The sequence below is a fragment of the Microcaecilia unicolor genome, chromosome 6, assembly GCF_901765095.1.
Source record: "Microcaecilia unicolor chromosome 6, aMicUni1.1, whole genome shotgun sequence".
In the NCBI taxonomy this organism is placed as follows: Eukaryota; Metazoa; Chordata; class Amphibia; order Gymnophiona; family Siphonopidae; genus Microcaecilia; species Microcaecilia unicolor.
The window spans coordinates 291,555,779-291,568,829 of record NC_044036.1 but is presented as its reverse complement, the minus strand read 5'-3'; the positions used below and the strand labels follow the sequence as shown (position 1 = coordinate 291,568,829).

At 42.6% G+C, this 13,051-nt stretch overlaps 1 protein-coding gene across 1 annotated transcript in view; it reads left to right on the top strand.

Moving 5' to 3' along the window:
* Positions 1-12,841, top strand: part of GPR107 (G protein-coupled receptor 107) — an 88,184-nt gene extending 75,343 nt beyond the window's left edge. Inside the window, exons 16-18 of the mRNA XM_030207846.1 lie at positions 202-285; positions 790-911; positions 9,705-12,841. Coding sequence (XP_030063706.1) covers positions 202-285; positions 790-911; positions 9,705-9,801 — 303 coding nt within the window. The 3' untranslated portion in view covers positions 9,802-12,841. The remainder of the gene's footprint in view (positions 1-201; positions 286-789; positions 912-9,704) is intronic.
* Positions 12,842-13,051: the final 210 nt, after the last annotated feature.

The window sequence follows — 13,051 nt, the reverse complement described above, 5'->3', positions numbered from 1 at the left end:
GGCAGGGTCCTGCCTGCTGTGCACCCTGTGTGTACATATAAGGTGCTGTTTTGTATGTTGTGGGTTTGTGTGGGGCCTGCCTGCCATGTTATGTACACTATTTGCTTGGATGGATATAATTAACTGCACCTAAGTATCCGTCACTCTTCTGACTTTGCTTTTTTTTTTTTTTTTTTTTGTCACTTGCTTGCCCCTTTGTAGATTGTATGTTACATTTATTTCACGCGCATCATTGCTATCCTGATCAAGCTTGCAGTCCCTTTTCAGTGGAAGTGGCTGTACCAGGTATGTTCTTAGCCATGCCATATGAAGGGAATGAATGAGTTCACATCCTGGCAAAGAATGGTTTTAGTTAAGCTGTTGTACATGTACCACAATGTGTCCACTGCAGCTGCAGCCTGGCATGCCCCCAGAGAATGCGTCTTGTTCCTTAAATTGGTGCTGCTGGCCTTTCCGCAGTTTGCCTGACTCTAAAAGGAGAAGAGCCTAATAGAGAAGAAACAGGGATGGACCCATTGAGGGTTCCAAAGTAGGGGGTTGTAAGGATAGTGGAAGGGAGAGCCTAGAGGAGATGGTTTAGGGGGACAGTGGTGAGGGAGACCCCAGAGCAGAAACATACAGATGCAGAGTACAAAGCTTATTAGATAGGAGAAAGCAGTAAGTCATCTGAGTTCAGAGTATTCAGAGAATTCCTGTGGCTGAGCTTTGTCATGTATTTTACTTACGTGTTGGTGTGTGTGCCAGAACATTTCTGGAAGTTGATTCCATTTTTCTTTTTGAAACCCTCAGCTTTTGACTGAAATGGCTACTTTGTTATTCTTTGTTCTGACTGGTTACAAGTTTCGCCCAACATCAGATAACCCCTACCTGCAGTTGTCCCAGGAAGAGGATGACTTGGAGATGGAAGCAGTGTAAGTAAAAAGAAAGTACAGATATAAGAAGTGCTATGTTGAGTCAGACTAGCAATCCATCAAGCTCAGCATCTTGTCTCTCTGTGGCCAATCTAGGTCGCTGGCAAGCACGAAGGAGAATCCTAATGGGGAAATCCATTCCCTATCGCACACTCCCACAAGTGCCTGCCTGACTAATGGTTTATTTATTGGAATCCATTCCCTATTGCACATTTTGTCTTCAACCCTGCCTGACTGGTGGTTGTTAATGTACTTGTCCAACCTCTCCCCTCCTCTTTTTTTTTTTTTTTAACCAAGTATACTATTAACCTTGGTAACAACAACAAAAAAACACTTTTTCAGATCTGTTGTAAATATACTTCATATTCATGGTGTGTTCCCTTATCTTAGTAGTATTAGAAATAATAAATCACCTGTTCTCTTTATCCCCGTTCTACAACCCCTTCATGATGTTATGTACCTTGCTCTAACCTGGTTAACCTTTATTCACAGGGGAATCGGTCCATCTGGTTTATCATGTTGGCTGTCCAGCTCTGGTTCACTAGATCTTTTTTTTAAGATGTGGCAATCAAAATTCCACATACTGCTGTACATGTGGTCACAGCATGGTTTGATTCAGATGCATTGTATAATAATCTGTTTTATTCTTAATCCATTTCTAAATAATTCCTTACAGTCTGACCAGTGTCACCACACCAAGCTGTGGATTTTGACATATTGTCCACAATAACTCCCAAGATTCTTTTCCTGAATAACTGCTACTAATTTGAAACCCAGCAGTGACAACCTGCGGTTAGGATTGTATTTCTCCATGTGCATCATTTCGCATTTGAATACATTAAATTGTTCTGATATTTAGATACTCTGTTAACAGTCCACAGTGAAACATTTCTTCCTGTCCCATGACTTCTTGCTCCTAGAAACTTTACTTCCTTAGCGTGCTCTGGTCAGAGGTGTTTCTGGTCAGCTGGGGTGAATCTGTGTTCATTGTATTTAATATGTGTTTGTACTGGGGATTACTGCAATGTGCTATCATATCAAGTCCCCACACTGTCTTAAGAAATGCAGGTAAATTGCTTTGTAGCATAAAGATTAATACATAGAACACTGGTACAAGGCTGAGGTTAATTCCTGAGTTGCTCTGTTCAAGATTTGAAGCTGTGGTCATCTGTAGATACTACTACTACTCATCATTTCTGTAGCGCTACTAGATGTACGCAACGCTGTACACCTGAACATGAAGAGACAGTCCCTGCTCGACAGAGCTTACAATCTAATTAGGACAAACAAGAGATAAGGGAATATTAAAGTGAGGATGATGAAATAAGGGTTCTGAACAAGTGAATAAAGGTTAGAAGTTAAAAGCAGCATCAAAAAGGTGGGCTTTTAGCTTAAATTTAAAGACGGCCAGAGATGGAGCTTGATGTACCGGCTCAGGAAGTGTATTCCAGGCATATGGTGCAGCAAAATAAAAGGAACGGAGTCTGGAGTTAGCAGTGGAGGAGAAGGGTGCAGCTAAGAGAGATTTACCCAGTGAACAGAGTTCCCGGGGAGGAATGTAGGCAGAGATGAGAGTGGAGAGGTACTGAGGAGCTGCAGAGTGAATGCACTTATAGGTCAATAAGAGGAGTTTGAACTATATGCGGAAACGGATAGGAAGCCAGTGGAGTGACTTGAGGAGATGGCTAATATGAGCATAACGACACTGGCGGAATATTAGTCGTGCAGCAGAATTATGAACAGATTGAAGAGGAGAGAGATGGCTAGGTGAGAGACCTGTGAGAAGCAAGTTGCAATAGTCTAAGCGAGAGGTGATAGAGAGTGGCTGAGGGTTCTGGTAGTGTGCTCAGAAAGGAAAGGGTGAATTTTGGTGATATTATAGAGAAAGAAACGACATGTTTTAGCAGTCTGCTGAATATGTGCAGAGAAGGAGAGGAAGGAGTTGAAGCTGACCCCCAGGTTACGAGCTGATGAGACCGGAAACTTAGGTATGCTCCATACTGCAGACATCTTATGAAATTTAAAAAAAAAATGTCCCATCTCTGTGATGAATGTATTCACATATTGGTATTATGCTCTCATCTTCTTGGGAAGGCAGTGAGATTGTCATTTGGGGGATCCAGGAGGTGAGGAAAAAGCAAGCTATATATTTTTATGAAAGAGCAGTTTAACAATGAAAACCTAGATTTCAAATCTCTTCTTTCTTCTCCCTTAGGAACATTAGTTTGATGTCCTTTCTTTTCAGACCTTATTTTCTTGTTTTAAATCTGGAGCTCAACTGCAACTGGAAGCCACAAAAGCCCTTTCTTAATCACCTAGGTCAGTGGTTCTCAACCCAGTCCAAGGGGGGGCCATACCTAGGTCAGTGGTTCTCAACCCAGTCCTCCAAGGGGCCATACCTATCTGGTTGGGGTTTTAGGATATCCGCAGTGCATATGCTTAAAGAGAAGATTTGTTACAAAGGAGACAGTGCATGCAATATCTCTTGCCTATTCATTGCAAATATCCTGAAAATCCAACTGACAAGGTGTGCCCCGAGGACTGACTTGAGAACCACGGCCCAGATTGCTTAGTTTCTGTGACGCATGGCATAACAGGTCGAGGAGTGGCATCTCACTGCATCTCTGCTATGTTGGGGACATTGTTATTGGTAGTTACAATAATAAGCTGGCAACCTACTTTGTAGTAAGCTTTTGTGGAGTGGCTAAGTGAAAGATTAAAGTTGATCAGGTGGAGGGTCACGTGGGTGCCATGAGCTAGATAGCAGCAGCTGGCGAGAGCTCCGGAGCCCCCATCCTGCCACACGGGGAAAACTTAGAAATCTACCTACTTTATCGCTGGCTCAAATTTAACTCACCTATATGGACAAATATTGAGAAGTACCCCGACAGGAATGGCGCAAAGAACCGCTAAAAAAGGAAAAACAAAATCGAGTGGAGGTGAGCCCAAGATGGCCGACGAGGGGGAGATGGCGCCAAAAGAATTCACTGACGCACAGTTAGACCAACTAACCTCAGCCATCGCAAAGGCCTGGGAACCCAAGTGGGCGGCTTTAGACCGCAAACTGGAGGGCTTTAACTCGCGGCTCGAAGGATTACAAACGCGAGTGGCGGATGCAGAGGTCCGAATATCAGCATTAGAGGATGATACCCGAAGTTATGGCCCAGACTTCGCCGCAACAAAACAACAGTTAAACGAGCAGGCGAATAAGTTAGAGGATCTTGAAAACCGCGCTCGCCGGAACAACATACGCATTGTGGGTTTGGATGAATCCCTTCCCGAACGAAATTTGGAAATATGGCTGGAAAATTGGCTATCTAAAGAACTAGCTACAACGGATACCATGGGCGCCTTGATGATAGAAAGGGCTCACCGCTTAGGTCGGAAAATGGAGAATCAAAACAGACCGCGCGTTGTGGTGGCGAAAATTTTAAATTATAGACATAAAGTAGAAGTATTGCAAGGATTTTGACTAAAGAGAGACTCGCTCAAATACAATGGAAAAAAAACATTTTAATTTTTCAGGACTTCTCAACTGAAGTGCAGGAGCGGCGGAGACAATATCACCCACTTTGTGCAGCTTTAGCTGCAAAAAAGATATGCTTCGCAATGCAATACCCAGCAAAGCTGAGAGTACAGATACAAGACACTTGGCAGACATTCAACACGATGGCGGAAGCTAAGCACCACTTATTGGAACATAAGATAATTGACTTATAGTAGCCTCCTGTTTGTGACCAGTGAATTAAGTGAAACGCCAAGAGGTTTGGTATATGAATGTAATTTTCTAGGTAGATAACTGATAATGTTTATAGGCGGGATGGGGACCCCAGGCACGACGAGTGGCCTTACTCCTTCCCCTGAGGTCCAAGGGGACGGAGCGGGTTAAGAAGAAGGGGAGGGGGGGCAGTTGGGGTTGGGTAAGGGAATCCCGAAGTTCAATAATTTTATATAAGTTGTGGGGAGTTTCACGATATGTAAATGAGGACAGACTAGAATTGAGGAGTGGAGCGCCCAGGAGAAAGATTCAAATGCTCCGTATGCTAATTGGTACAGATGGTTCTGGGAGGTTCGGATAATAGCAATGAAACTGTAATATGCCAGCCCGGATAATATCATGGAATGTGGGAGGTATTAGTACTCCCATAAAAAGGGCAAAGATACTGAGCGCATTAAAAAGGCACAAAGCAGACGTTGCCTGCTTGCAGGAAACACGCCTGAATGATATTGAACATGCCAAATTGTGTAGGAACTGGGTAGGAGAATGCCACTCAATAGCAGCACGGGGGCGGAGAGGGGGCCTAGCAATACTAATAAGGAAAGGGCTGTCATGTAACGTTAAAGTGCTCGCGCAAGGAAAGCAGGGAAGATATATCATCGCAAAAATATGGTTGCAAGGTCTAGAATTCATGATAGTAAATTTATATGGCCCAAATGAGCATATCCCAGGTTTCTTTACTAAGCTAGTTAATATTTGCTTGCAATATAAGGCCTTAAAAGTAATAGTGGTGGGAGATTTCAATTTAGTCTCGGACCCAAGACAGGATACCACGAGTACGGCCTCCTCTCATTATACAGGGCAGAGACATAAAGAATTTATTGCATTCCAAAGAATGTTAAACCTTGTTGACGTATGGAGAGTCTTACACCCAAGTGAACGCGAATATACCCACAGATCTAGAGCCCATGGGACACTAGCCCATTTAGACTACACGTTGGTGGAAAGCTCTTTAATAGAAAAGGTTAAAACAGCAGAGGTAGGACCTGAGGAGATCTCGGACCATGCCATAATCTGGCTGGACCTGGAGATACCGGCAGATAGGCAGGGTGGAGGGGGCTGGAGATTTCCGACATATCTATACAACGACCACCATTTTAGGGCATACCTGTGTAGCAAATGGGAGGAATACGTTGAAAATAACAAAGAACATGCAGAGAACCAACCCAGCTTATTTTGGGCGGCCTCAAAGGCAGTGATAAGAGGAGACATTATTGCATACAACAATATGAGGAACAAACGCAGAATGTTAAGTATCATAAACTTAGAGAAGCAGATGCAAGAAGCAAAAAGGAAGTATGCAAGTAGACCTGGCCAAGCAACGTTAGATGAGTTGAAAGCGATCCAGACCACACTAAACACGTTATTACATGAGCGAGAAACCAGGTCCTCTCTGTATTATAAATACCGACTGCAGAGATTTGGGAATAAAACGGGAGCTCTACTGGCCAAAGTCATTAAAAACTGGGGAGGACCCCGGGTGATACCTATTTTACAGGACACACAAGGAAGACTAACTAACTGTAGAGAGGACATAGGACATCGGTTCACTGAATATTTTGCTAGATTATATGCAGCCCAACCGCAGGTGACTAAACAACAAATACACATATACTTAGAGGGACTAGGTTTAGATAAACTAAAAGAGGTGGAGATGGAAAAGCTAAACGCCCCAATAACTGTGCTAGAGTTACAACAGGCCATCAAAACCCAAAAACTCAGATCAGCGCCTGGCCCGGACGGGTTTACAGGGGAGTACTATAAACTATTACCACCAAACGCATTACTGGCATTATTAGACTACTATGAAGATGTGATTAACCAGGGCCAGTTCCCTAAATACGCCAATGAGGCATTGATTACACTGATCCCTAAGCCTGGGAAAGCACCAGATAAAGTAGAATCTTACCGGCCAATATCGTTACTAAATGTAGACACCAAGCTACTTGCTAAAATACTTGCAGAACGTTTAGCGGGAATTTTACCCAACTTGATAGGGCAGGAGCAAGTAGGATTTGTGCGACATAGACAGGCACACACAAACGTACGGAGGTTATTAATGTCCATGGCAACCTGTTCAGAAAACATGTATCCCGCTGTGGTAGTAGCACTAGATGCAGAGAAAGCATTTGACCAAGTACGGTGGGATTATCTATTTAGTACTTTAGAATACGTGGGCTTTTCAGGATGGTATCTACAAGCACTTAAAACATTATATTGTCGCCCTGAGGCAAGTGTATTAGTTAATGGAGTCCGAGAGAGAAGGTTTGTGATAGAGAGAGGCACAAGACAGGGCTGCCCTCTCTCCCCTCTGCTCTTTGTATTATCCTTAGAGCCGTTGCTGCGAAAGTTGAAGAAAGAGAATGAAATTAGTGGCATTCCCCTGGGGGCCCGAAATATCAAGGTGCTGGCATACGCAGATGACCTCCTGTTAACCCTGACGAATCCAGAGCGGTCCATAAAGGTACTGTTAGAGAAAATTAAAGAATTCGGACAGCTCTCGGGTTTTAAATTAAATTTGACTAAGTCTACTGTGATGGAGATTGGCCCAAGCAGAGGGGGAAATGGGGAGAAAGGTTCCCCTTTCAGAGAGCTGAAGAGCATATCAGATATCTAGGAGTTGAAATTACAGCAGATCTGGATAATTTATATGACCGCAATGTTCATAAACTTTTACGAGAGACAAAGCATACCTTAGAAGCATGGGCCGGTCTCCCTCTTTCGTTGCTAGGCCGTATTGCCTTATTTAATATGTTTGTAGCACCTAAATGGTTGTATGTTTTACAAATGCTCCCCTTATATTTGAAAAGTAATACTATGCAAAAGCTGCAGTCCATGATACAGAGATTCCTCTGGCGGGGTAAGAAAGCCCGCCTGGCTTTTACTACGCTCAGTATACCAGTGGAACATGGTGGACTGGGACTATTGAATATACGATACTTAAATATTGCAAGCGGGATGAGAACCATTAGTGATTGGTTTCGAGGCACGCAAGACTTCACAGACACTCCAATGGAGCTAGAACTTACTGGGGAAATACACTTTAGCAATTACTTATATTCTGCAGAGACCCCGATGCCTAACATTTTGAAAACCACAAAAATCATGCCATATGCAGTGTCGGTCTGGAAGTGGATTTGCCGTCTACATCACTTTTCTTCAAAAGTAACTCCATACCTTTCGATATGTGATAACATAACTTTTGTCCCAGGACAGATGTATGCAGTTTTCCACAGGTGGAGGAGACGGGGAATAGTGTATTTATTGCAAGTACTTAACAATGAGGGGCGTATAAAATCCTTTCCTGATTTACAGGCAGAATTTGGGATACCCCAAAAAGAGCAGTTCTTTTATGAACAATTGAAACATTATGTGACCTCATTGCCCTGGGAGTCCTTGGCGGAGGATGTTCAGGAAGAGCTGTCAGCGGCATTCTCCCTGGGGGCCCAACAAAAAGTGCCTTTATCTTATCATCACCGTCATATAAAAGACACAGTGGAGGAACCGGACTATGTACGTTTATCCAGGCAATGGACAACAGACTTGCACACAGAGATTAGTGCAGGCCAGATCAAGACCCATGTGTTGACAATCAGACGAATTACATATCAATCCAAGCACTGGGAATTACAATATAAATTTGCACTGCGCTTACATATACCCCCCCAAAAGAGCTTTCTACATGGATCTTTCCCCTTGGGGAGAGTGCCCGAAGTGTAGAGCAGAAGGAGCAGATTTGGGACATATGTTCTGGCTATGCAAAGCGGTGGAGAAATTTTGGAAAGAAATAATCCAATACGTAAACTCAATCTGGAAGCAAGGCTGGACTTATCACTCGACCCTTCTGTTTGGACAACTAATAAATAGTCGACCCACAGTAAAAGGCTTTACAGCATTTACCCAGCGCGCAGTAATTGTGGGCAAACATGTTATATTGACAGAATGGTTGTCAACTGGGGGTCTGACATTGCAACAGTGGAGGACGCAAATGCTACAGACATTGCGCACAGAAAGGACGGGAGTAACAGACATTAACTCACAAATTGGAGTACAATTACAACAACGGTGGACCCCCTTTTGGAACACTCTAACTCCTCAAGCACGTAGTCATCTTTTAAACTTGTAATGAACGCATAAACTCAGAAGACAGACTGTCAAGGGAAAGGGAGTTGGGGGGAGGGCTTGTTGAGGGGATAAAAAGAAAATGGATGGTGAACAGTTGTAAATGTTGTACAATTTTGTTTATACTACTTGTCACATCAATAAAAATGATTTAAATATAAAGTTGATCAGGTATTTGTGTGGCCCATGCTCTAGGTTTACTTTGAGTACCCTCAGTCTGGCAATGCGACCATAATGCACCAGAATTAACTCCTTCCTGACAGCTGAATTTAATCTGTATTGTAACTCCAATTAGCATGAATTGTATAACCCTTTCCTGTGGTTCTGGGCATTAGTGTCCTCTTCTACAGATTGATAGGTTTTTGTGTTTGTAGTAAACGGTGAAGTACTACTCTGCAGAGAGCCTTAAAACCTTTCCTGACTCCAAAGTGAATTACACTTGTATTTTTTAAAAGCACTGTAAAGGTAGACAGCTTTTATAATGGCCCATCGCATAGCTACCACTCAGACTATACTAAGGTTCAAAATAAATAAATAAAAACCCCAAAACAAAGGTTATCGCTAAACTACTGATGTTTATGAGAGGCTTGGGCATTGACCATGGGAGCTGTCATCTTGTAAAAGTAGTCCTCTACGCAAGTACCAAGCAATGAACAACTTATAGGAGGCTGCCCCAGGCTATTAGTGGGTTGGTTTGCCATTATCTTTCTCAGCTATCTTTACATATGGCTAGACCAGGTACTGATTTACTGACCAAAAGTGGATGAAGGGCTACATTTTCCAGAGGGTGACCACCTGACAGAAGCCCCAGTGCTGGATTCAAAAACTCAGGTCATGGGCATGGTAGGCAAGTGACCTGATTTTCTTATACAGATTTCTTTTTCTGCTTTTAGAGTGACAAAGGCCAGCATCCTGGAGAATGTAAAGAAGGTGAAGAAGGTGGTGAATGGTTCAGCAGAGTCGCAGGTGCCATGGAACAGCACAGCCTGATGTGCCAGAGGACATCAGCCATTGTGTCATCACAGAAACTGCTCATTTTGTTCCTATTGTTATTATATGGGGAAGATGCATAACCCAACTGGCAGGAAATTTACAAATACTTTCTTCTTTTTTTTTTCATATTTCAAGAAAGAGAATTGGTGTTCACTGACTGCTGCTGTCCTGGGCTCTGTGCTGGGAGCATGTAGGAGCGTGAGAGCTTCTGTGTGCCACCTTATTTGCAGACTCTTTATTAAAACTTTTAATTTTATAATTTATTTGAAAGGTGGAACAGATTGTGCAAAACGCCCCTTACCTTTAGCAGGTCTAGTGTCACATTAATCCAAAAGTTACCCTGCAGCATTCAGGAAGGTAAGACTCCCTCCTTCACCTGATTTTTGTTTTGAAGCTCATTTCTGTTCAAGGACTGTTTTTAGATCTCTCCTTTCAAGGCTCATGTGTGAGGAATGTTGAGAAAGAGATGAGAGCAATTCATAAGCTGCATAGAAAGCAAACTGGCCAAAGAGGAAGACAGCCTGGAGCCCTGAGGCTGGAAGTGATTCAGGTTTAATTCAAAGGAGGATTAAGGTACACACAAACCCTGCAATGTTTGTCTGCTTCAGGATCAGAGTGGAATCAGAGGAACTCTCCTGCTGTGGACAATCAGCCTGCTAACCTCTGACATATGGTACTGAGAATGCTTGTGTGGATGTAATCACATGTATATAACTGTCTTACAACTCTGTTCATTTCAACTTTGGTCTGTCTTAACCCAAACCATTCTATTTTAATTAGTTGAGCAGCATTGTGGGTCAAGAAAGATGTTGTAAATTTCTAACTATTACTTTGAACTGGACCCTGGAACTGAAACTAAAGCATTAATTCCTGTTATCCAGGTGACGTGCAGTCCTTCTCATGGTCTTGTGAGCAACTTTAGCATTTCTTCTCTCTGAATATTCTATAGTGCTCCCTGCTCTTCTCCTGGAGCTCTTTTTATACCTTCTCTGTCCAAAGGCCATTCCTAATGTAGCACTACCGTTTAAACAGAATTCCCTTTCAGTACCTTTTATAGGTTGTAGGTTATTAGAGGACAGGTCCATGGCTACCTTTGCACCTAGTGTAAGAGATGCCTTGAGTGGGCAGGGATGATAGAACACTAGCATAATATATGCTCAGACAGAGTGAACATCTTACTAAATGGATTCCACTTCAAAACACATTAGTCATAGGCCAGCCCTGTGGTTCAAGGCCTAGTGTTACAATGCAGCAAAATGGTTCCAGTGTCCATTCTGATGGAGCTTAGTGCGATGGTGAGAGGGAAAGAACATGGCTGGTCCTAGAGTAGAACTGAAAGAACATCTCTCCACCCTTGAAACTGGTATAAAGCTTTGTGGTGCTGGGGCTGGAGATCTATAACAAGGTGCAAAAAAAACTTGTTGATTACTAACTGCTTTTAATATACTTGATAATAAATGTGTTTATGCTGCTATAAAAGCAATGAGAAAACAGTAGAAGCCTCTTCCATTCCTCTGTGCAGCAGAGTCTGGCTGAGCCAATGAAACCTTTGGCTTCTGGATCCGTGCACAGCTATTGGGGTGTTGTTTTAGGGTAGGCACATTTCCTTTCTCTCTTTGAGTAGGTAGTAAGGATGAGAAACAACTTCCCCTGCTGCTGTCTCTCCCTTAAGGTGAATCTTATTCCTGAGTACAGCATCATTTTTGTTGTCCATCTTACCCAAAAAGGATGAGAGAATTTCTGTGCTGGCATAGTCTAGGAATATATTACAAAGCTATGATGTGTTGCTGCAGTTGATGTGAATGAATGTGTGTAAGAAATGCATGTGCAGGTCTAAATCCTTTTTTAAAATGTGAACATAATTGAATACATCTTGTAAAATGCTGTCAGTATATTTACAGGTATGTGTGCCTACAGTTAACAGCATTTCATGTGCTGAATGGCAATATACAACACAGTAGGGTTGGGGGGTGGGGAAGGTTCAGTACTCATAGCAGAGGGTGAAATAAGGACTGTGTGTTTATACCACCTTGCTCACTCCAGGGTCTTCTCAGCTTCTAGGAATTATGTTTCCTTTGTTAAAATGGGTGAGACTTCACACCATTCACCTGAAAGCCCTTCCTTAGAATGATATCTTATTGGGATATGTAGCTTTGCAGCTCTCTGTAGATATTATTTCTGAAAATACTGTACCAAAAATAATGATTTATACATAAATATTGACAGAAGATTTTCCTTTTGTAAAAGAACCACTCTGGTGATATATGGTGTAATGATATAAATGGGAAGTTTGGAAAAAGTGGAATGGGTCTAAAACTTCCTTTAACCCCTAGAACGTCACAAACTAATTCCAGCTGCATGGGATTGATTCTTCATTCCACTTTTGTGTGTGTATTCCTTTTTGTCTGGGTGCTTGTTCATTTCGTCTCATGGTCTGTTGCATGTAACTGAAAGGCATGGGGGTAAAGGATAGTTGTAAAGTGACCTATTGGGTGGGGCTTAGGCTATACTTAGCATAGGCTTTGCCCAGGTCCTCTGAATATTTCTGGATACACAGGAGGCCCGTTGGCAGCAGTTGCTTATTCAAGTGTATGTGATATTCCCAAGGGACCAGGTCAGGCTATCCTATCCCATACATTTTACAATAGGGGCTAACCCGACCTGCAGCTCTTTAACTTAAGATTTTTGTGTTGTCTTGTGTGGTCTCTGCTGCACTTCACTGCACAGATTCCTTGAGCCTAATATCAGGGGAGAGATGGACAGCTACCCCATATATGCCGGGCAAGTGGCACATCACACACTCCACTGGGCAACAGAAGGGAGAAGCCAGTCTTTGGGTCAATGTAAGACTAATAAGTCCTAAGCAGTATGCAGGCCAAACTGCATATCTGCCGAGTTCTTAACCTGCTGACCTTTGGTTAGAAAACTTAGAATTTACAAATATGTAAATATTGGTATAATTTTCATCTGAATGTGGGGACACAGGTGCATGTCCCCAGTATTTTTTGTAAATGTAATAAAATCTTCAGACAGTGTTCATGTGCGGTTTCTTTGTGTAAGTGATTTAATTATTATTATTTTTGGTTTTTTTTGCTGTAATGCCCGTGTATAAAGTAAGAGATAGAGATTCTCTGACTGAGCAATGAGTCAGGGCTACAGGACACTCTGCCTCTGTGCTTTGGGCTTTTTCTTGGACATGGCCTGGGCATTGGAAGAGAAGCAGTGCCTACAGGTAACTACAGTGTGA